The 24,838-nt window shown below is 40.8% G+C and overlaps 1 protein-coding gene across 1 annotated transcript; it reads left to right on the forward strand.

The window, feature by feature from the left end:
• The first annotated feature begins 6,503 nt into the window (after positions 1-6,503).
• Positions 6,504-21,108, forward strand: SSR1 (signal sequence receptor subunit 1). Its single transcript, XM_064705322.1, has 8 exons — positions 6,504-6,753; positions 8,722-8,834; positions 10,527-10,614; positions 10,745-11,007; positions 11,401-11,477; positions 13,166-13,244; positions 14,009-14,102; positions 16,425-21,108. The coding sequence occupies exons 1-8, from the start codon at positions 6,669-6,671 to the stop codon at positions 16,490-16,492; spliced, it is 867 nt and encodes a 288-aa protein (XP_064561392.1). The 5' UTR covers positions 6,504-6,668; the 3' UTR covers positions 16,493-21,108.
• The last annotated feature ends 3,730 nt before the right edge of the window (positions 21,109-24,838 follow it).

Here is a 24,838-nt window from a genome sequence, read left to right on the forward strand (position 1 = left end):
CATCTCCACCTTTGGAGTCCTCCTCCTTTGGCCAAGTCAGCCTTTCTCAGCGTCAGCCACACAATCCTCATCCACAAAGATAACAGGGAATGCACACAGTGTATCCACAGATAGAAAACCTTAGCCCTGGCCTGGCCTCTTGGCCAGCACAGTGCAGCGCTGAGGGAGGAAAAGGAGGATGCACACAGAAATGGCTCCTGTCCTTGCAAACAAAATTCCAGGGAGAAAGGGATGACAAGCTGGCAGAAAGTCAACAGCCACTATCTAAATATAACAAGCTGGCTCCTTGGCTTAATATCCTGCAAGCAGAACTTGAAAATGAGCAAGCTGAGATGAAGAAAACACAACAACAGATTTGTGAGTTCAGAAGGGAGAACCAACAGCTGAAGCAACAGAGGGTGAAAGACCTTCAAGGAAAAACCACATCCTGCAGCTCAAAACCAATGAAAAGAGATATGATATAGTTAGAGAACCCCAGACAGCTACAGCATAATTCAGTCTGATACTGTAAGCACTGAAAGTGTCTATAATGCACAATCCTAGCTGCCATGTGCAGCAGTTCCCAGTTGCCAGGTGCAGCAGTTCCCCTTCCCTTCTAGGGACAAACTTCCACAGGTTCCAGCTGAGGGTTCTGTTAAAAAAACTACTTTAAGAACTTTAAAGGTAAGATAGTGCTCCTGAAGTCCTTTACTGGATTTGAGTCCAAATGTGGAATTCTGTATTACACAGATATTTATGCAATAATCTAATTTCAAGCACTGATGTAATATTTTGCAATTTATTATTTCAAGTAAACGAGGGAATAAAAAGATAATGAACCTTTTTTTACTACTTCAAGGGGAAAAGGAAAGAAAGGATCAGAATGTAAATGTTGCATAGTATGTTACCTTCTCTCTTTTTTCAACTTTGCAGAAGCTTGCAGATGGTTTTATATCTGTCTTGCATGGGTTGGGAAACATTCAAAACTGGACACAATATTCTAGATGCAATCCAATAATGATTAGAGATGTAGAAGTCACTCATAAAGAAAACAGATCTGCTTTGTTAATTTTCCATGGCATGAAGTGTAACATCTAGAAATAAATCTTCAATTTTCCTTTTTTTTCCCCCTTTAACATTGGCAACTCTATCTTAGCCATGGGTGGCTTTCTTACTTACTGATTACTCCATATGCAATTACAGGTACACGTTCTCTTACTGGCTATATTTTATTTCACTATTGTACTTTAGGCTTAAAATAGATTTTTGGTTTCACCATATGGGACAATACTCACAATGATAAAATCAAGAGATTGGGGGTTGTTTGGATATACTCAGTGCTGCTAACAAATACTGCTGCAGTATATGTAGTGTACTCCCTAAGTGAGAAAGACTGGACTTGTGAAATCCACCAAATAGCCAACCTATCACTGAATTAGTAGCAATAATTAACTTGCAGTGTAGAATAAAAATAGCTTTTTATCTTTTCATGTCAACAACTTTGTTTCTATTTTTCATGCAGAGAGTAGATAAAAAAATCTGGTGACTAAAAATACTCTGTATGCTTTAAGTTGTATCTATTGCAAAACCATCACCCCAACCCAAGTGTTGCACAGAATCTCAAGGCCAAAGGGAGCTCTGAAGTTCCTTTCCTGTTACCATCATATGGAGCATATGGAATCCATAAATCTGTTTAAACAATCATAATTAACAATTACAAATTTATCTACTCTATTACACTTTTCATTTGATTTTTCCATTTCTCAAAAAAAAAAAGTCTAATTATTCATTCAAGTTTGTGGAACACAATTTCACATGTATTTCTCTAAGAGAGATCTCCAGAGAGGTATCTCTCTCTTTTTTTTTTTTCTTAGATAAAATACAGAATCTGTGTGTGGTTGAGACAACTTTCTGCAATAGGGTTGCTAAAGTTCCTTCCAGCAAAAAACTTGGGAAAGCACCAGCCTTCAAAGAACCACCACAATTCAGGCAAAAATTGAGCAGATCTCATTAAGAGCTCCTGTGAACACTGGTTTGTCTCCTGTGCTATCACCCAGTAGAAGCAGCTGACAGGACTTCCAGGGATGGGGGTTGCTGTATGACCTCTTTCTGCCTGCATAAATTTCAGACATGTTGATTCCCCACAGTTATAATCAGTGGTGAGAAAGAATAATGTCAGCTTGACAGGTCTAAGTGGGAGATTCTCACTTGAATTCTTAATAACTACCACATACAATAACTGTTTGTAATTTTGAAAAGTACTATAGAAATTAAGGGGGAAAAAACCTGAGAATTCAATATCCATATAATTATTTCTCTGAACTATAGAAAGTAATGAAGAGATAAATCTTAGTAGATTTTTTTTTTTAAAAAGTAATATTGTCTCTTCTGATTTCAGCGGGCATGGCAAAATGTGGAAGGGTACAAAATCATCAACTACTAGAAGAAGATTTAAGAGCTTTTGAAAGCAAAAGCTCTTAAAGCTTTTAACCTTATCTGCCAGCCCCAGAAAACTTTCAGAAGAAAATAGCAAGCAAAAATAGCAAGTTATATTTTTGGGATGCACTGGAAAAGTGGGTTACTTATCAAAACTATTGCATCAAGCTGAACCTGAAGAAATCTGAGAAGGATTCAGTTCTTGGCATGTGATAGCAAGGTATTAACACCTACAGCAATGTCCACAGAGAAATAGCTGAGAAAAAAATAAACTCTCTAAACATTTTGCTAACACATAAAATTCTAGGAAAACTCAGGGAGCAAGTGATCCTCCTGATTTTCCCAACTAAATTTCCTTCTACAATACCAGCAAGCTCTCCATCCTAGTCAGATTATATTCTTGTGTCCGCTTTTTCCTGACACAAGAAGTGCCATCCAAAAGTGAGAAACTGGAAGCAGAAAACAGATTAGGACTGTACATGTGACACTGCTCCTAAAAGTGCTTTGTTGAATTCATCACTCATAGAAGGCATTGTGTAAATAATGAGAAGGGAGTCCAGCTGATTATTGAACCCTTGGCCATGCCAAAAGCAATTATTGATAAGCAAAAATAAAAAGTCTCTACAGAAAGTTATTTGCCTTTTGCTGATATCTTCAAAGGGGAAACAACACATCTGGGAGATTAAGTTCAAAATGGAAATGTAAGGTAGTTATTATTTATAGATCACACACTAGGAATGCTCACCATTTTTGTAACACTCGTTATGAAATTGAAGGCACATTTCCTCCTAACAGTTTTACGTGTAATTTTTAAGGGAAAACCCTCTTTTAAATGCAGGATACAATTCTTGTACATGACTGCAATCACATTCCCAGGGGCAACATGAACTCTGAGTGAACACCAGTCTTAGAATTAGCATCCAACATAACAGATGTCAAAGCTCAATGCCACAATAGTGGCAAATATTGTCAACACTTACTTTACTGGGAATAACAACACTTTACTTACTGGGAATAAACACACGGAGCAGTCCATGCACAAAGAAAAAAAAAATCTCTGCAGCTGGTTTCAGGTTTTCATAGAGACTTTTCTTTCAAATTATAACTTGTTTAATGTGGGTAGAATACTTAGCACAAGAGAATGCAGGCTTCCAGGTACAGTTGTAACTTCGGAGTCAGTCTTGGCTTGGTTTGTTGCTGAAGCTGGTCAAGGCACCGCAATTGTTTCCAGGTACAATTTTAATTAACACCTTTCTGTGCCTCCACAGGCACATACAAACCCAGTAAGAGCACCACACAGGTTAATTAATTAGTAACACCAAGAACAGTTAACTCAGATGGAAAAGCAGCACTTAAAGTACATAGTCACTGTGTAGAAGACACAAAGTGCTTCAGATCTGGCAGTGCTATATAGGAAACCTCCTACAGCATGCCAGTATTCTTTCACTTTCCTGAAGAAAAAATAACTAGCTGCTTTCCCTCAAAAAGAAAAAAAAAAAAAAAACCTCCTCCAAAACAACCAAATCACAACTAGGATAAAGACATCACCACCTGGTGAAAGACCTTTACAGAAAAGGTAATGTTACACCATTGAGTGGATATTATCTAACTAGAAATACTTTTACCAGTAGCAATTAATGTTTTCCAGTGTTCATATTTACATGCCACTTTTAGTCAATACTTAACAGCATTTCAATAACATTGTCAGCATGTTAAAATAAGATTAAGTTGAGCTAGAATGGTTACTTCTGATATTTTTTTAGTGTAATTTGGTTCAAAATCAAATGAGTGAAATTGAAAAATGAAAGCCTCAAGACTACATTTACCATTGTCATGATAGCAAGCTGCATATGCCCAAATGACAAATTAAAGTTACCTCAAATATAGAATGTATCTTAACACTACTTTTGTTCATTTTACCTTGTATGCAAAGACTGAATAAACTGTGGGAGAAAAGAGAAAGGATAGAGGGAGTCTGGTTTGGGCCTTGGCATTTTTATTTTCACTGAATGTTTTGACTGTAGGGTTTGGGAAAGCTCTCCCTTTTAATATCCCTTGCATTGCATTTAACAAAAGGTCTACTGAGATAAATGTATCAGTACCATATTCATTGCCTATCATGCTTTGGGAAACTTTCAATTAAACTAGCAAATATATGACTCAAAACCAGCTATTCTAGAGCAACATGGAATTTTGAGATTTCCATAGCACTTTTGTTTCAGTACTATGCTTTATCCTTGGTCTTTCCAGAGGTATGTTGGCCTACTTCCCAGAGAATCACAGAATATTCTGAGTTGGAAGGGATCCACTGTTGTCTAGAAAAAACTAGACTTGTTACCTGGTGTGCAATAAGCCAATAATTTCACACTCTGGAGAGACATTGATAACTTTTTCCAGAGTTGCACCAGCCTGGCTGCTCAGTGGTATTCCACAAGTCAAGCACACCACCTATCAAAACTTTTCACTATTTATACATTTTAGCAAACAAAGGCATTAATGTTCATTATCTACAAGTTACATATTTCTCTTATTAAGTTGTATTTTATCTTTTATTGGTTAATGAGTCTTTCACTTCTCACACTAATTAATCCACATGCTCAGTCTTTCTCTGCTTAGGAGTCAGAGGGTTTCTCGGGACGGTGGTCTCCATGTGCCAGAATTGCCTTTTATCCACACAGAGGTAATTCAGCACAATTTATTAAGTTTCATCCTTATCTTTAGAGTTCTGCCAAATGTCCTTGTGGCCTGTAAATTCTGCATTCTTAGTGCCCACTATTATTCTTACATCTTTCTTCCCAGGCATTGCCCAGGTGTGAGAACATTGTAGCACGTCAAGGCCTAAACCTCAACAAGGCACTTCTACCAACAAGTAATTTATCTTTTTAATACCCAGACATCACACAGAGCTTGTTTGCTGGCTGCTGTTTGACAGCTTACATCCTCAAATCCCACCTTTCCCAATGCCACAAGGACTGTCAAACCCCTGGCACTGTGCAGGACCCCAGACCGCCTGATGCACCGGGAGCGCTGTCCAAAGGCTTGGTGCCGCCGGCCCTTCCCAGGGGTGGGACACCACGCCCCAGCTGTTATAAATGAGAAACTTGACTAGGCCAATATTCAAGCAGCAATCAATTTATTAATTAATATGGTAAAATATGAGCAATACAGCGCTGGGTACAGTGGTGGAGGTTTTCCCTCCAACTGCACACCAATGGTTGAGGCTTACAGGTATTTATAGGGGTACTCATCAGCTTTCTCAGCAGTTTCTATTCCTAATTTTTACCCACCAGCAGTTTCTATTCCCAATATTTACATCACAATTCTATACACTATTGTGATTTAGTTTTTCTCAGGATGTATCCCAGAAAGGAGTATCCCCAGATGGTCCGCAGGTGGTCCAGTTTCTGGAAGAAGGAAGAAGCATCCCAGCTGGTGAAGTCCAGCTCTCCGGATGTGGGTCCACCTTTTAATTGCAAGGACTATAAATCTCATAACAGTGATGTCCAGCTTCCCTTGGTCGAAACTATTAATCCTTGAGTTGATGCTCATCTCCCTTTCTTAAGCTGCTTTTCACTGTTTTGTTAAGGCGTGAGATAAGCATGTTTCCTTTTTATATTTTTTTAAAGCTGTAGTTTCAAGAATACAAGCAATATTCTAAAACTATACTTCAAAAGGGTATTATTGCAAAACTCTTTAAGACTTACTACAAGCAGAAAGTTCCTGTCAAACAGCAACATCCTTAACGCTTTAATTCAAATGTTCCTAAATCAACTTAAGACTTATAAAGGTTAACTGTGAACAAAAGATAGGTTCAAAGGCCTTCTTCCATGCTTTACTTTCCTCAGTTGTTATTAGAATTCGTCTTTATAACTGTCCCATGGTCGGTTTCCACACATACCGCAATCACAAATACACACGTTGCCTGTATGTACCCGACACGAAACCCAGCTTTGTATTTCACAGAGCGCTGTCCGGAGGCTCCCGGGAGCCGCCGGCCCTGCCCGGGAGCGCAGGAAGCGCCGCCCCCGCCGCGCGCTCACGTGGCCGCCGCGCCTCCTGCCCGGCCGAGCCACGTCCGCGGAGGCGGAGCGGGGCGGGCGCGGCCCCGGATGGAGCAGCGGGGGGAGGCGGCTCCAGCTGCCGCTCCAGCCCCAGCGCCCGCCGCCGCCGCCATTTAGACATCCCGCCGCGGCAGCCAGCGCCGGGACAGGGTGCGCGGGAGGGCTCGGGTCGCCGCCGTCCTCATCGTCGCCATGAGCCGCCTGTCGCAGCTGCTGCTGCTCGCCCTGCTCGTCTTCCCCGCCGCGCTGCTGCTCGGGGGCTCCCGCGGCGGCCCAGGTGAGGGCGGGCGGGCGGCCGTCACTGCCGGGGAGCGGGGCCGGTGGGTGTGTGCGGGTGTGTGGGGGATCGCCGCGGGGAGGAGGAGCCGCTCCGGCCGGGCCTGCGGGAGCTCCGCCGAGAGGCGGCGGCGGCTCCGCTCATTCATCGCCCCGGCCGCCCGCGCACGTGGCGTCTGCCGGGGCTGCGGTGCCCGCGGGGCCCGGGCCCGTCCGAGGCGCCGGGCGGGGGCAAGGCCGCGCTCCGGCCCCTCCGGCGCTGCCACCCGCGGGGTCGGGCAGGGCCCCGCCGGCAACGGCCTCGGCCCGGCCGTGACAGCGGCCCGGGAGAGCCGGAGAGCCCGTCCGGAGGCGGCGGCAGCGGGTTTGTCCTTCTCCCCGCTCGCCCGCGGGGCTGGTTCCACATTCCCCAGCAGATGCGCTGGCTGCCACCCTGCCTTCCCACCTCGTCTGCCGCCACCCCCCGAGTGTCCTTGGCGACACCGAGGAGCGCTAATCTCTGTTTACGCTGTGGCGTTATCTGATTCACGATCTGGAAATCGCTTCCCTACTACTAAGTTTGGGAAGGCTTTTCGCCCAGCTCCTGCAGTGGGCTGCGGCTCACGCCCTGTACGAGTCCCTTCCCAGAGCTCTCCCGCTATTGCCACATCATCAGCCCCTCTGACATCCACCGTGAGGGGTCTGAGGGTGTGCTGGGCAGCAGATGGCAAAGGGTGCCTACAGCCTATCTGTACGCTGTTCATTTTTAATTTAAAATCCTCCACCTTTATTTGTAAGAATTTTTGTAGAAATTAATTTTTTTCCACACTTACGCGTTTAAAACATGAAATAAAATCACTGTAGTTAAGGCTTGGGTTAAGTGTTGCACGTGGTCGAGCAAAAGTCTTTGAGTGTGCTTTCTAAAGACACTTGAGAGGAGAGGTTGGGTTTGCTCTCTCTAGCACTGACTGGCACTTCTTAAGTCCTTGGATATACTTGTCCTGCTCAAGGATTCCTGTTTCCTGTGAAAATTTTAAAGTATTTCTTTTAAATTTTGTATTTATAGTAGCTAGGTCTTTTTTCAGACCTATGTAAATCAGTCATCCATTCATTTCTACTCTTTCATATTCAGAAAACACTACATTTGTTTAAACAAAACCCAAACCTGCTGTTTTGTGCACGTGTTTTAGATGTCAGACTTGCTTGCATGTGCTCTGAACTGCAAACAGACAGAACTTTGTCCCGTGGCCAGTATTTTTATGAATCATATTTGCCCAGTGTTTGAATGTATGAGGCTTGGCTCCACGGAAGCAAAGAGGCAGTGGACTATCAGATTGCACTTGTCTTGGAGCCCTGCTCTAGGTCACGTTTCTTTTCTGACTGCTGCTGTGGCTCTGTTGGATAGATGGCTACGCGTGATGTTGAGGAGATCGTAGTAAAAAAGACATTCTTTAAGTTTCAAAACTTGGATGAAAATAAGTACCCAAAAAAACCCAACAAAGTAACTTTTTAGGTACCTTTCAAAGTGTTTTGTTACCAGTGTGCTAATAACTTGTTAACTTGCCAGTCTTAGAAGAAACTGTAGTTACAAATTAATTTCCTGTCAATAGGAATGCCTTATGTTCACTTCTGTAATTGTAACATTAAATTATTTTCACATATTTAATGTAACTTGGTTGCCTTCTGCAAATTTAGGCATTGCTGTGCGAATGCTGAACGTTTTGTCATCCAGCTGTAAATTTTTGGTTTTGAACTTATGGTGGATAAATTAGTAAATGAGAAAGTTCTTAGCAAAGGAATAAGGCTGAAAGATCAACACAGGCATCATTTGAATAGGAGTATTTTGCAACTGAGGCTTCAACACACTGTGTTGGGCAGGTTTTTAAGAAGTTCCTCAAACATTAGTTTGAGAGTTGTACTTAATGTCAGTTTTTTGTTGATTAACTAGACCTTTAAAAGACTTTATTATATTTGCATTTTGTTTTGGCAGGTTTATTGGTTGCAGCTCAAGATGCTACAGAAGATGAGGAAGCTGTGGAAGATACTATAGTTGAAGATGAGGATGATGAAGCTGAAGTTGAAGAAGATGAGCCAACAGACTTGGTAATTTTAGATGAATGTTACTTCAAAAGTATGAATTAGACCAGAAATGCTTGAAACTGGATAAATTAAATAATTGAATTTACTTACATTGCTTTTTTCAGGTGGCTATTTCCATGTATCTGATTATGTTTGTGTTCAGTTTGAAGTGTCAGAAGGATTTAGCTTTTTTGTCTGAATCACCAGCTGAAACGCCACATAAGGACAACCTGATTTCTGACTATCAAAACTGTAGGCCACAAAAAAAAAAAAAAAACAAAACCCAAACAAACAAAAAAACCAAACCACCAAGTGAGAGAACCACATTCTCATAGGAGCCCTCTGTAGTCCTTTTCTATCTGAAGCTGCACCTTAGTAAAGTGAGAAGAACGTTGAGGGATAGAACTACTTCATTCTGACTTTTTTGATAATGCTTTCTAAGGGTGACAGAGTTCTTAGTTTAGCTCAGAATAAATTTTAAAACCCTTGTTAAAAAAAATACAGCTTAGTTTACAACAGAAACTCAAAAAATTACCCAGAAAATCAAAAACAGAAAAGTGAAATGTTTTACAGAGTTTTGTGATCTGCTTATAGCAGTGGCATGTTAGGCTTGCTAGGCCATGTGCTTAAAGTGGTACAAAATGTTTTCAAATCTCTGATGGACGTTAGTAGGAGAAAACATGCATAACAAAAATGAAGATTTTGTAAAGTGTTACTTGATTCTATGAGATTTTACTGCTGTTATTAAGTTGGTGAGCTTATGGTTGACCAACTTTGCTAAGTTGTAGAAGGTATACTATGTCAACATTGACAGAATATTATTAAATAAACTTTTGGATGTAATTTCCTTTTAATTATTTTTGGCTCAGGTACAAAACATGGTGCTTTTTTGGCAATTTCTTTTATTTGTCTCTCAAATAAAAGGGTTTTTCATTATGTCTTGGAATCAAGATGCAACATGCTCAGCTCTGGTCCCCTAGTTCATAGTATGTATATGACTGATCCAGTAGGATTTCCACTGCTTCAGGAGGTTGTTTAAGCACTGAAGTCAAATGATCCAACTGAGTTCTCAGCACTTAGCTGAGACTGTTCAATACTGGGTCAGCCTTGTTTTCATTTGGTGGGGATGCTGATGATCCCCAAATGGAAAATAAGCTCTTAATGCTTGCATCTGTCAAAAAGTGATTCATCACAAGGTGAGCTTGAACGAGTCCATGGACTTACATAGTTCTAATAGCCTAACCATTTCCAGGCATACATAACATTTAACTAATTAAAGCTGAATAGAAAGCTGCCATAAACCCTCCCTGTAGTGAAAATGACTAGTTTGTTTTATGGCTGTCTTTACTTTGAAATGCTTGTTTTCTAACTGGAAGTAGCTTAGATGTGAACACTTAACGTTTAGATTCTATTCTTTTCCTTCCACCCCCAAACAGAAGCATTACTGATGATTTTTGATTCCAAACCCTTCAATAGAGCTAAATATGTTCAGATTAGTCACTGTGTCAAATATAACAAGTAGAAAGATAAATGCTGAAAGGAATGCTCAGCAAATCTAGAGGGAGAACAGACTATGGTGCTAATCCTGCAAGAGCAGGATTTGGTACAAGTACTTGCCGCTGTTACTTGCTTTGACACATGGGATTCTCATGAACCAAGCATGGTTTTTGCTTCACTGTTCATTATAGGATTTTTCAAATAAGTCTCTTGTCTTAGACAGAAGAAAAAGAGGAAGAAGACTTGTCAGGAGAGCCTAAAGCTTCACCCAGTGCTGATACAACCATCTTATTTGTGAAAGGCGAAGGTAAGAGTCCTCTGCTAATCCACCATTCTCTTTACTGTTGCTCAGACTGTTCTAGATACTCTCTGTTTAGAATTGGCTGTGTGTTGTGTATGAGATTTCTCATGGTTGAATTTTTTTTGGTGTGTTTCAGACTTTCCAGCGAACAACATCGTAAAATTTCTGGTGGGCTTCACCAATAAGGGTACAGAAGACTTCATTGTCGAGTCTCTCGATGCTTCTTTCCGGTACCCTCAAGACTACCAGTTTTACATCCAGAACTTCACAGCTCTCTCTCTGAACACAGTAGTTCCACCACAGAGACAAGCCACGTTTGAGTACTCCTTCATCCCTGCTGAGCCTATGGGTGGTCGTCCTTTTGGGCTGGTTATCAATCTCAACTACAGAGATGCAAGTGTAAGCCTGATACTCCAATTTATTTGAATCTTTCTAGTTCATCTGGAGGTGTCAGGAAGGAACTACTTAGTCAAGTACCTCTCCAGAGAGTGAATGCCTCTGTAGTATTTAAGCAAATCAGTGGGTACATAAGCACAGCAAGTGATTCCTACATGCACCTCAAGTTGTATCAGTTGTATGCAGTGGAAGCCGGGGTGTCTTTAAACTGTAGAGGACAACAGAACATTTGTGCTTTTATGTGTTGAGTGAAACTAGCATAACTTGCAACCTTAAGAAAGTCTTGTGCAGGAGTTGCTGCTTTCCAGATTTTCTCTGAGAACATGAAAAAAGGTAAACATTTGTGTATGTGTTGAAGAAATCAATTTAAAATGTCATGTGCAAACTTTGTTCTAGGGCAACGTTTTTCAAGATGCTGTCTTCAATCAAACTGTTACCATTATTGAAAAAGAAGATGGGCTGGATGGAGAAACGTAAGGAGACTGGAGATCCTGGTTTAGTTGGTGCACTGGTAGAACAGGTTATTGATGGTGCCATTGAAAATAGTTCTTATATTGTCATTTTATTGAGTGTTAGGTCTGCTGTGTTTTGTGTATGATGTAGCAGCATTTGACAGGCTGAAAATACAAATTTTTCCCAAAATTGAGATCTCTGTTATTAGTGGGAATCTTCAGGGCTGGTACTGTGTCAGTGAGAAGTTGACAGATGTACTTTAGCCCAGAGGGCTTAAGCCTGGTGTTTTTCAGCTGCATAGCAATTCAAAGCTGTTAAACTTCTGTTATGCTACTGTGCTTTTTCCTAAGAGTTAAAAATGCAGGGAGTCCATAGTATCAGGCTATGAGTCCTGCTGTCAGGACTGGAATAACTTTCTTCTGGAACACTGCAGTGTAATCTAAGTTTACATAAACTAAAAAATGTATTTGGAGTACCAGATAGCACAGCAAAGAATGACTGAGTTCCTCTAAACCCTGTCTGTAGTAGGTATCTTCCAGGAGTGATTTTTTTTAGACTTGGGTAGATCTGACACACCAAGTATCTTCCAAGGCTATGCTGTGCTAAAATGCTATTAAATATTGTAGCACTGGAATGGAATTTTAAGTGAAGCTGTGAGTTAGAAAAGTTCATCTTCAGAAATACTTGTAGACAATGCTGAATATGTGAACTTTCCTGCCACAGATAGAAATTGCCTGTTGAGCAAGCTTTCTTTTAGAAAAGGTCATCCAAAATAAATCACTGTTGCATTAATTTGCATTTCTCAAGTACAATGGTATAAGTGAAAGAACAGTTGGTCACATGAAAATGTGTGATGCTCTGAAAAAGGAGCTCTCCAAACAATTCAGATACTAGAATCAGTTTGTGTGAATGTCCTGTGAACAGATAAATTGCCCTATAACAGGTATTGAAATTAAGTATCTTCTTTAGTTTAACTCCATAATTTCCTTTATCGTAAATGAGAGTTCACATGTTCAGCTTGGAATAAGTTCTTTACCTGTAAATTCCTTAATCCTCAAACCAGTTTTAGCTATAACTTAGGTTTACCTCTTGCTGAGTGTCAACAGATACTTCAGATAAAATTCTTGAAAACAAACCAGAATGCACAGATTAAGAAAATTGATTTTGTAGGTAGAATTTTAACTGTGGAACAGTTAAGATAAGAGAGCAAGATAAGCAAAGTCTTTCAAAGCTCTGTTGCAAATTAATAGTGTCCTAGTAGTACTTGCTTTGCAATAGCATGCTAAAAGCATATAAGACACTTCTAAGGGTTTTATAAGTGATTAAAGCTGTCACAGACCAAAATAGTGCCTGTGACCCAATATCTTCACACTTTATGATAGTGTGAAAGAATTCTTGAAATTAGTAAATTTTGGTATTTATTATAACATTTTCTTAATTTATACAGCATTTTTCAAACATTCTGTTGTTCAGAATTATACTTAAAATTACAGTTTCTAAAATCCAAATCAGAATAATTGCATTATAGTTGTTAGAATGTTAGTTTGATTCCTTGGGTATTTTCCCCTCTTATCCCCCTACAGAAGTTCTTGAGAAAGTTTCGGTGGATGTGCATCCAAAGTTAGGCTTAATTTCTATGCCTCTTCATAAGCTGTCTTCAAAACTTGACATTTTTAGTTAATGCATTGTTTCTTAAACTTTTTTAAAGGATCTTCATGTACATGTTCCTTGCTGGACTTGGTCTGCTGGTCATAGTTGGCCTACATCAGTTGCTAGAGTCTAGGAAGGTGGGTAGCATGTTTGTCTGTGTACTTGTTAATACAAAACCTTTCTGATGTGAAAAGAAAGCAGTTCAGTGGTTGCTTCTGGCATATGATGGTAAAGGTGCAAGATTTATTTTTAGAACCCTAGAGATTATTGGGGAAACTAGAGTGTTCTTAAAAAATGTTCCTAATGAAAGATACTTTGGTTGCTGAGCCTGGTGCCCTTTGGATCTGCCCTTTGGCTCCACACTGAAGTGGTGGAATTGGAATACCTTGTAATCACTGGGTGTCTGTGTCTACTGATCCAGTACTTACTTTCCCCATGCTCTCTACTTCTGCCTATTAGTCTAATCCAGGTCAAACTTCAGGGGAAAACAGCTGAAGTCCTTTATTTAGTTCTTAGCAAAGCTTTGCCATAATATTGATTATTTTGCAAGGTCAGATCACGTATGACAATATTGTGCTAATCTGAGAAATCAAAATAAAACTTGCTATCACAAAGTTTGACTGATCATCAGCAAAAGGTGTAATGAATTTGCCCAGGTGTGCATGAAGTCTTGGTGCCTTTATGTGGAATAAATGTTGTAAGGTGTTAGAAGTGGTAATACAAAGCTTAGGGGAATAAATTGCTAATGGGAAAGACAGCTCTGTGTATTGACTAGCCTTAAGTTTGTACCTTAGTGGAATAATTGTGATTCACTAAATATCGCTTTGTTAGTAATTTCTAATACTTGTGCTATCCAAGTCTTACTTAAAAGAAAAATCTTTCTTATTTCTTGAATTTTCAGAGGAAAAGACCGGTACAGAAAGTAGAGATGGGAACATCAAATCAGAACGATGTTGATATGAGCTGGATTCCCCAAGAAACTTTAAATCAAATAAGTGAGTAGTCTGCCTTTCACAGACTAGACCATAACAAACTTAACTTTACTATTAAATTGTAAGTAAGTAGCTGATACCAATTTCTTAGAACAGCATGTATTTTCTAGGGAATAACAAATTGTCTTAAGGATGAGATTATTGCTTTAGCAGCCCATTCCTTGTAGAACAAACTTTATTGGTTGATAAGATAATGACTACTGGTGACTTTTATGATTTGTTCTGTAGAGTATTTTTCAACAGTGTAAGATCTCTACCCAAAACCTGGATTGCAAAGATGGTTTAAATAGGAGAAAGTAGATGTCATCTCAGAGTTTCTGTAAGTTGTTTGGAAGTTTACCTATAGACCAAAGTCTTAAATAAGCATTAGAAGTGTGTTTTAATTAAAGCCACATAACTACTTGTTATTGATGTCCTTCACAAGTCCAAAAGTTCTACTTAATACCTGAAATACCAACACTAAACCCAATATCTGATTTCTTTAGACTGTGGATATTTCTAACTTCTCTTACTCTTTCTTCTCTTTTGCTTTCCCATGGCTTCAGTGCAAAGTAGAAGAGGTGAGGCAGACCCTTTGTGAGCTGAAAAGTGCTTAGTGTGTTGTCCATGTAATAATTAGGCATGGATAGAAGTACAACTTCCTGCATGCTGTGACTGGTGATGTAGCATGAGCAGTGAAAGATGCAGAACAGATGCACGCAGTGGCATACATTTTATATACTTCTAAATTTGTTTTCATGTATTTTGTGGAGATATTTCTGGTTATATTGTAGGAACATAGTTTCAGTAGAATATTGGTGAAGTATTGTCTTCTCTCACAGTTCCCAGAATCCTTTTTCTAAAAGGCAGATGTTTATCTTGCCTTCCCTGCTCACCTCGGTGTATCAGGCTGATAAACTCCTGCCATCAGCAGCAGTCACTGCTGTGAGGTGGGAAAGCCTCAGTGAAGTGCATCCTACATGAGATGCAGAGTTCAAAAACCCTTTGCAGGAGCTACCCTTACTAGGTAGGGACTGCTGTTTTGATCAAATAAGCATATTCTGAGCTTCATTTGGTGCAGAAGGGCTAGGGGCCTTAGCTGTGGTATGAAGTTGTGCCAGGAGTTAATGACTTTGGGCTTTTTAAATTCCTTTACTCTTTTTAAGAGTACTTGCACAACATAGGTTTAAAGACTAGTGCTTTAATTGTGAAGATGAAAGCTTTCTTGTACACTTTTTTCTGTTAGACACTAAAATAGTATAAAACACAGACACAGGAATTTGGAAAGCCTCCCTCTAGCAAGAAAAACTGAAGGTCTAAGTACTGTTTTTTCCTGAAGAGCACGCTGACTTAAAAAGGTTCAAATTCTGGTCATGTTTGGGCCCCACCACCATCCTTTTCTTCAGCCAAATAAATATTCATATCCGAACACTTGAAGTTTAGGAAAAAATGAATGGTTAAGTTGTTCTTAATTGTGGTTTTCTCAGCTCCAGGTTTGTTTCAGTTAGAACTCTACACTAGAGTTCTTTAAAATAATGACCTCCAAGATCTCAGATATTCTTGACTTTTTTTATTATTGACACTTCATACTGTACTGATTGGCCTGTAAGGGCATGATGGCTGCTCCTTAGTTAGTGTTTGCACAAACTCTAACCAGGGAGGCTATTGGAGATTGTTCTGTTTGAGAAAATTAGTCACCACTTAGCAATCACTTCAGCATTTCATGTAGAGTATTGAAGGTTATTGAAAGTATTCTCTGCAGTAATCATAGAACCATAGAATGGTTTGGTTGGGAAGGGGCCTTAAAGGTCATCCAGTCAAATGTGAATGCTTCCTGGAAAAGTGCAGTTTTCCACAACAGTTTTCTTCTGCTGTTAGTTGTCTGAATGTGGAAATAGTACATGCAAGACACAGCTGTCTGAAGAAGAGTCAATCTCACATTCTTCAGCCATGTAAACTCAAGGCAGTGGCCATCAAAATAATTCATTTAACTTTCTAAAAGTATAATTACTGAACATGAAAATTTTCTAAGCAGCAATGCCTGGAGCTTCACATAGGGATGACAAGGTTTTTTTTTGGTTAGGGTTTTTTTGCATTTTAGTAACTGACAAATAAGACAAACCTTACCCTGTTGTTGCATGTTAGAGTATTTTTTTGTTACCTTCTATTTATGGTGCTGGTAGTTAAAAAGCCTTAACAAGTTGTTTGAACTGGCTTCTCTGTGGCGATGCATTGCACTAGAAGGGCAGCTTGTCTTGTGTTTGGGAGGAGAAAAATACATGCTCATGTAACAATTGCAATTGATGCAACTATCTCTTTTTTCTTTCTTTTTCTTTTTTAATCTAGATAAAGCTTCACCAAGGAGGTTGCCCTACAAGAGGGCACAGAAGAGACCAGTGGGCTCTGATGAGTAATGTTAAATAGTGCAACAGTTGAACCTTTACTAATTCTGCCTGTTTGGTTTTTTTGGATTGGAGTAGTGCAGAGAACCCATACCACCATAAGGAAAATACTGCTAAACATTTGGACTGAACAGATTAACTGAATGGTGTTAATATTACTGAAAATGCACTTCTCTTTAATTTTGTTTTTTAAATTGTTGGGGGTCGGGGGAGGTAGCCATTAAGAGTTGTGCCTGCGTGTGTAAGCGGTTGGTCTTAACAGAAACGTGTTACCTGAAATGTGCCTTTAGAGTTCTTTGTAATGCTGGCTTGCCATCTGTACATTGTCATTGAAGGATTTCTCTCCTCTCCCTAATCTGAATGTCTGGTGACTTTAATCTGTCTTGATTGTATCATACCTGTATCAGAACCTGAATGCAATTGTTCTTACTCAGCTATTCTTTACAAGGTGCGCACACTGAAGTTCGTGTGTCCTGTCTCAGTGACCAGGCACTGATCATCTCAACTTCTGCATTAGTCTTCATTCTAAAGGCACAATTGGGTATAGCTGCTTGTAGTGGTAGATGTTTTGCTGCTGTTTTGATCTGGGCATGCAGTGACCTAAAAATCTGAATTTAGCTGCATAGATGTTAGGAAGACTCTTGCACAGCAGCAGAACTTGTGAAGCATGGAATTTGTGTGCTGAATTGGTATTACTACATAAATTTCTTTTTTATACCCAATTTGTTAAATGGTTAGTTATTGAATTGTGCCAGCATCTTAGGTATTCAGATTATAGTGATAGTTCTGCAATGTTTACTCAAGAAACTGTTGAATAAGCCAGAACAACTTTTCAGTGAGTTCTTGGTTCTCTCTCTTAAGAACTAGAATGTCATATGTATCAAAAGGCCAATTTATTTTTTTTAAAGCTTTACAAGGATTTGCTGTACACACTTGAAACTGAATTTGAAAAACAGTTGGATTCAAATAATTATTTTTATTGGCAAGCTATTTAATTCACCATTTCAGTTTTTAAATCTGAGACATCTTTACACTGGTCAGTACATTGGTCTGAGGTTTTTTCACCTACTGTTTCTTAACTAGTAACACAGATGTGTTTTCATCACTAGCTGCCTGTTGGTTCAGTAGTCAAGCAGAAAAGCTGTGTGCAAAATCAAAGCAAGATTTCCTTTTGTGGCTTACATGATTACCAGGTACTGAGGTATTGATCCACATCCACTGTGTCCAGGAATTGACTGATAGGGAAAAGAGCCAGTTTGCAGAACATCACTTTGCTTGGGCAAGGCTTGGACTGTTTGCATCTCCGCTGCCTCTCTTCCTATGTCTGAATGTTATCAGAAGGCTTGTTGAGTTCAGGAAGAGGCATAGATTTGAGGCCTCTGTTGTCTTCTTTTCCTCCCTTTTCTCATCCCCACCTGTGAAAATGCCCTTTTAGTTCCTCACTTGGTCTTCAGGGACTGAACTTCTGAGCCAGTGAATGCTGAGTGATCCTTCCAAATCCCCTGTGTGTTTGAAGCAGCTAGGCTCTGAATCTACCTGTGCTGGTACTATTTTGTTACACACCTTGCCAGAATGAACTGTGTTATTGACTCATACTGCTATGGAGAAGATGCTTTGTTCAACTTCATGAAAATACAGCTAGTCCGGGCAAAATATTCTTTGCAGTTAAGGTTGCTTAAATTGTCATTCAGATAATTTAGGAAACAGTTGAATGCTGCCCTCATAAGGAGTATCTCCACTCAAATTGTGTGGAACAGCTTTATTTGACTTTATTGATATAATCTGACTGGTTCTGTGGTAGATTTGCAGGCTTGTATTCCAGCTTGCATTGATTCAACAGTGTTTATGGATTAAATGCTTCCTGTGCTAAAGCCTCGTAGTGATTGCAGCACCTGATGCACTGAACTTGGAGGTTCCCTCTCTTGGATTGTCTCTGACCTGGCATCAAGAGGGGCTTTTTTCACCTTCTTGTAATAGGTCATCTTGAACTGTATATTCTAATTCTTCCTGAGATTTAAAGGTACTCTTTGAGGGGGTGGTTATGATACAGTGGTATGCCAGGAAAAAAGACAAAGGATCAGAACAGAGGATGTTAATTTGTAATGTCCTAGTTTTATTCCTACAAGTAAGAAGTATTTGAAGGCTGAGCTCTCGTCTCTGTAGTCAGTGGCTGACTTCCAAATGCTTAAGCATGAAAGAAGCGAGAAGGCAGCTTGCACTGGAACCAGCAGTGGGAAAGTCCAGGTGTACCAAGGCTGTTTTTCTCATGGTACAACTTGGCATTCACTGTAGATGGTTCATAGTGACTTTCTTAGCCAGAAGCAGTTCTTAAGAGCAGGGCCCAGTAGATCACTGCTGCTCATGATGAATGTCATAACATTTTTTTAATTACTTGTTTCTCATGAATTTGCTGTAGTTGAAATTTAGCAGTAACATTCCAGCATGCAGTGTGGTAACTGAACTTTGGCATCTCTAGTATTATTTCTAGAGAAAAAACCAGTCTACTGCACTCAGCTTTCTTAAATTGGGGACGTAGAGTTGTTGCTTTATCCTATTGGTTATAAACTTCTTATTTTGGTACTTGAATTTTATACTCTATTTTTAAACAGGGATAGCTTAGCATCACAGGTATGTTGCTGGATATAATTATTATTCTCAGCTGAGTAGGGTGTAGTTTTGCTACTTAAAGATGAGACAGCAGCAATTCTGCCTTTCTATGCCACCCATTTCCATTTGGCAGCACAAGCGTCTGTATAATCCAGCATTGTTACCAGTTCTCAGCCAGCTTGCTACACTGCCACACAGCTGCTCCTGGAGGGTGCTGGGAACAGTGACAACTGTGAAAGAAGCTGTGGGCTAGGGTTTCTGTATTTGTAAAAGATCCTAAAATGGTTTTAGAGAGCAGATGAACTATGGGCTTAGAGTGAAGGACCTCTGTGAATTCCTTTCTCACAGCTCCTTAACTTACTCAAAAAATTGTGAAGACCTAACAATTCTACACTTGGGGTAGGAAAAGCAGCTTTAGAGTTCACATCTACAGAGGCAGCAAAGCATTAATTCAGGCTACCCTTGAACTGCATGTGACACCTGTAGCCCTCTGTTTGCTGTCTGCTTTCTGGCAGCAGTTCATTTTTTCCCCAGTATCCTTTAGTCAGAGAAAGAAGAGTGGCTGCTCTCAAGGATTGAAGTTCATTCTCCATGTACAAAATTATTAAGGTGTAGGCTGTGGAGCTGGATGGAACAGAGTGGAGGTGGCAGTGCTTCTGCTTGTGCTAAAACATTTATTCTGAATGTCTTCCTTAGCTTGGGTAAGGTGTAATCAAAAGTATCATTTACTGGTTATTCCTGGAATGCATGGTGCTAAACAAAATGTTGCAGGTGAGAGCTCTGAATCCATTCAAATGCTGAAGTGGGCTGGTTGTGCTGTTTCTCAGTGTTCTTGATGTACTGAGCAGTAGAGAGTCTGTTCTCTTTTCTTCTCCAAAGGAAGGACAGTACCTACCTCATAGGAGTGACATAAGGGCTGTTTCAAGAGTGTTTTGAAGTTGTTTGGCACTTGCACAATACACTTCCATGGAGATAGTGAGCACAGCACTAGTGTAAATGGTTGGCAGCTGTACCCATAGATCCATACTGTACCAATTTAATCCCCTCACTGACCAGATTTTAGCAGCTTTACACTTTGACCATTTCTAAAATACGCAGAGGAGTTGCAGTTAACATACAGAGGAGAGCAAAGCCAGAAAGATTTCTTAGTTTCTGCAAACATGTATAGGTGGGCTAAGTAACATTGTTCTGATATTTTTCCATTTATCTCCAAATTTTCCCAGGGATTTTTTCTAATCAGTTGATACAGATGATTGTTTATGTAGCTACAATCAACAGTCAACTTAAGAATGACTGATTGTTTTGGATGATTAAGTTCAGGTGATGTACTGCAACTGAAGTGTTAAATTATCATTTAATTTCTTACCTGCTGACTTGCATTTATAAGTGAGATCAGATCTCTTGAAAACAGCTGCAGGTTTTTTGTAAAGTATACTTGATTTTTTTTTTTCCTTAGCATTGTGTAGCTTTTTTTTTTTAATAAAGCATGAGTATGGCACCAAAAAAAGGCCTTTTCCTTGATAAGCAATCGGTAGTAGGAAATATGCAAAGTGTGAAAACATGCCATTCTTAAAAATCTTTCTACCTGTGTAATTGGAATGGAAATAATATTGAGCAAGTTTCTTTGATATTTTGGACAATGGACTAATAACTAAGATTAGAATTCTCTTAAGGGAGGGCCCTGGGGAAATGTGCAGTAAATTCCTGAATTCTGATGGTTTAAAAGTGAGCCATAGTGCCCTACATTTTTAGAAGGAATAACCTCATGTTAAACCATAGGCAGCATAAAAAGGATCTGTTAAGATGCTTAAAGGTTGCTGAAGCACAAGGACAAATCCTTCCTGGTTTTATGTGCATGCTGTTGTGTGACCAAGCAAATGCTCACATTCCATGCAGTTACTCTGAAAATAGCAGTTCCAGCAGGTGTTCTGCATCCAAACAGAAGACGGTAAGGCTTGTTGGGGAAAAAAGCCAACAAAAAACAAGACAAGGTTTAAGAATAAAGAATGCTGGGACCCCTGTATTTGTGAGCTATATCTGTGGGTAAAAGAGGGAAAAACTAGAAGCAGATATGTTGATGTATTTTTAGGTCCTGGAACACATAAAAATTACTAGAATTTGAAGCCTGCCTCATCTTTCACTGAAAAGATCATGATAGATAGATTGCAATAGCTGGCTCAGAAGGAACAGATACCAAGACCAAGATGAGGTCTTGAATATCTGTCTGGCTGTCTTTTCTGTCCCCTTGTGTAAATAGTCTTGGCTATAAATTTATGTTAACCACGATGCAGCAAAATTGCAGCATTACAACATTGCAGTCCCTTAGCTGGTAAGGCAAAGCTGAAATTTAACCTGCCTTTCCTCATCATTATCAATCTGTTCAGCCTGCATGGAAAGCACACCTGTTTTCCCTGTGCCACCTAAGTTCACATAATGAATCTGTCACTTGAGAGCTCTCTATCACACAGCAAAGAGAACACTTGGAGTTGATGCACTTGGTCTCACAATGGTCTGAGCAGATTTTCAAGAGGACCCCACAGTCAATGTTCTAGTAAAGGAGGTTCAGTCCTGCCCTGCTGGGCCTGGATGGAGCTACACCGTGTATTTTCCATAGAGATGAGCCTGCAGTGGTGGAGCATTAACCCTGGAGGTAAAATACAGTACTAGGTTCACTAGATGGAAATTATTACAGCCAGCAATTCCCAGATCTGCCAGCTGAGGGATCTCCCAAGCCGGTGACAGCTGCTGCTCATAGCAGACAAGCACAAAGAGAGCTTTAGCCCCTTCTGAAAGAGCAGGATCTAAATGGAGCAGTCACAGCAACTGTGTCTGGCCTTTCTAAATCATTCCATGCTTTATCTTGGCCACTGAAGTAAGTTTGGGCACTGCATTTTTCTGCGCTGTTCAGAAAATAACAGACAAATGTGAAGCTCGAACTCAGATAAGCTGTAAATGCTGGTGCTGTATTTACTTCCAAAAAAATTCAGGGCTGTGGCCACCTACAGGGTCAGCCGAAGGTTTGCAGAGGTGGAGCTTATAGTGACACACTGCCTCTGCCACCTGGTGTTTGGCCCCACAGCCAGTTTTCCTTAGAAGTTAAATGAAATTGGATCTTTTAGCCCCATGTGTACCTTGACCACATGCAGACACAGAGAGGTTCCCATTCAGCTTTTTCCATGCAGGCTGAATCAAAGAGCCAGACTGTTCAGAACACTGAAGGAACTCCCCTGGCAGAGCCTGGATCCACAGCCCTGCAGAAGCAAGCAGGGGACAGGACCTTGCCCTAAGAGGGGATTTGATCCAGTATCAGCTGGCAAGTTTTCCACCCATAAGTTTTCAAGAGTAAAAGAAAGAAGGAACACCCTGTTTTCTTTGAGAGGAGTCCACAGAGCAAGGAGGGCAGTTAAAATGCCCTGTTGCAGGTTTCCATTGGAAAGGAAAAGCTGGAATTTAAATGGCATCTGATGACTGTTGAGCACAGTATGGCAAACAGCTACCAAAATAACAGGTTATATTTAGAAGCAAGTTCAAATACCCTAAAACATTTTATTTGGAAGTGTGTCATATTTTCCTCAGAGCCTGTATTTAAGGCTCAGTTAATGCTTGGTTGTTTGTAATAGTGGTTCATTCATAGAGCATGGAATTACTTCTCACAGCTGGAAATGACATTTTGCCCAACTAATCCTAACTTGTTGCTGCTATAAAGCAAATTGGAAACCAGGAAGCACATCCTGCTGTTAGGCACCACAGCAAAGAAAAAAACTGAAGAAATATTTTAGAAATACACTGCTCAGGGACCATCTCCTTTCCACCACCTTTTTGCCTGGCAGATTGCAGTTCTGCAGCATTCCATTACCACCACCCCAGCTAAAGGTACATCAAGGGTGAAATACAAGGCACCAGTCACAGTCATGCAGCCAGAACAATCACTTTGTGCTCATGCAGGGCAAGACATTCCCTCAAGGTCCTCCTGAGGCTGAACTCCTGCTCCCATCTCGCTGGGTGTCATTTACTGTTCCTTTAGCGAGCTGCAGCACCCCTTGTGGTTACTCCTTTCCTTTCACTGGCAGTCCCCAGGGACCATCACCCTGTCATTCCCATTCTGCCGAATTTATGGAATTGAATGGAGCCAGATGTCACTGATGCAGTGCAGTGGGAATAAGTGCAGGCCACCAAGGACCTGCTGACAGTGCAAAGCATCCCTCAGCTGCAGTTCAGTAAAACACTGCCTGAAGGAACTGGTGGAGAAGCTGCTATCACTATTTTTCAAATTAAGTAACTTAATTTTTAAGCAGGTGTTCTGCAGCTGCTAAAGAGAATCTTAAGGTTCAGAAAAAGTTAAAAACTGTCAAAGAGGTGCATTCATAAAAAGTAATAACCAAACGTATTAAAGGCAGCATGTGGCTCTGCATCCTGTTCCAAAATAGATTACCACAGGGTGCCCAGGTTGCTCACTTGTCCAGATTCCTCCCTTTCCATCACTTACAGCCCCAGCTCATGTTCTGGTGAGTTCTGGGTCTTGAGTAGCTGTGCTAGGCACCCTCTGTGGTTTAAACTCCAAGATGCTGCCAGAGTGATATAGACACAAGATCAAAGGTCAGGCTCACTGTGTTGTGGTGCAGACTTACACTGACTGCTGTGTGAATGCAGACAGGTTGATACTTTGATTTTCTCTGACTGTGGAATATTGTGGACCTGGTGCACGTAGCCTTGGAGCCGGTAAAGCGTCCGTGATACAGGCATCTTGACAGCAGCAGATTAAATGGTGTTAAATGTCCTGCCACCAAAAAAGGACTTTTCTGGCAAAGTGTGCAAATCTGGGAGTGCTGGATCCCATTCGGCAGCAGTGCATGCAGCAGGATATGGGAGGTGCATGTGCTGCCCCCTCCCCAGCTGCTGCCCAGGAGCCCCGTGCATCAAGCAGGGCTGGGCTTTGGTAGAACTAAACAGCAATGACAAAGATTACAGTCTCTGTTTACAGCCAGGTTTTGCCCTTCCCAAGCACAGGTCATACAGTAAAGTTTGAGCTGCAAAAACTTGGGAGGAATATTGGTCAAAGCAAGCCTGCATCTCACAGCTAGCACTGCCATCACCCCAAATAAAGTAGAAATACTTATTTTGGGTGCAGATTGCTTGGAAGTCAGATGCTGCTTATTGCAAACAACAAACCTAGGCTGTCATTCTCTGCAGGATCAGGTAACAGGAGATGGGAGGAAAGGCCAACACACCAATTGCTTTTGTTACCCAAATACAGCTCCATGTCTGAGGGCAGGGGCCCATGGACCTGTGTGCACACGTTCACAGGAGTGTTTATTTCTGCCATTCCTCCTACCCCAGTGCTCGGGGCAGGCCCTGTCCTGGAGCCACCGACCCCTCTGGCTGACATTCCATCCCAACCTTGGCACATTTTCACGAGCAGCAGGGCCGTGCTCCGTGTGTGGTTACAGCTAAAAATGACTGACGGAAAGTCAGCCCGCAGCGACGCTGGCCTCCACTGCAGTAACCTCTGCCTCCGAGATTGTGAAAACAGATCAGCCCTTTGGTGATGAAAAGCCTTTTCTCCAGCAGATTTCTCTTATTTACAGCCTCCCATTAACTGATGTTCGTAAACTGCTTCACAACCCTCTGCTGAAAGGCTCTAGAGAAGTTCAAGTGCTTTCACAACAGCGTATTCCAAACACCATCGCCCAGAGTTTCCTCATACACTCCTGGCAGTTTTCCCTGCCAAACAAGAGACAGATCTGGCACAGG

This window comes from Zonotrichia leucophrys, chromosome 2, assembly GCF_028769735.1.
Source record: "Zonotrichia leucophrys gambelii isolate GWCS_2022_RI chromosome 2, RI_Zleu_2.0, whole genome shotgun sequence".
NCBI lineage: Eukaryota > Metazoa > Chordata > Aves > Passeriformes > Passerellidae > Zonotrichia > Zonotrichia leucophrys.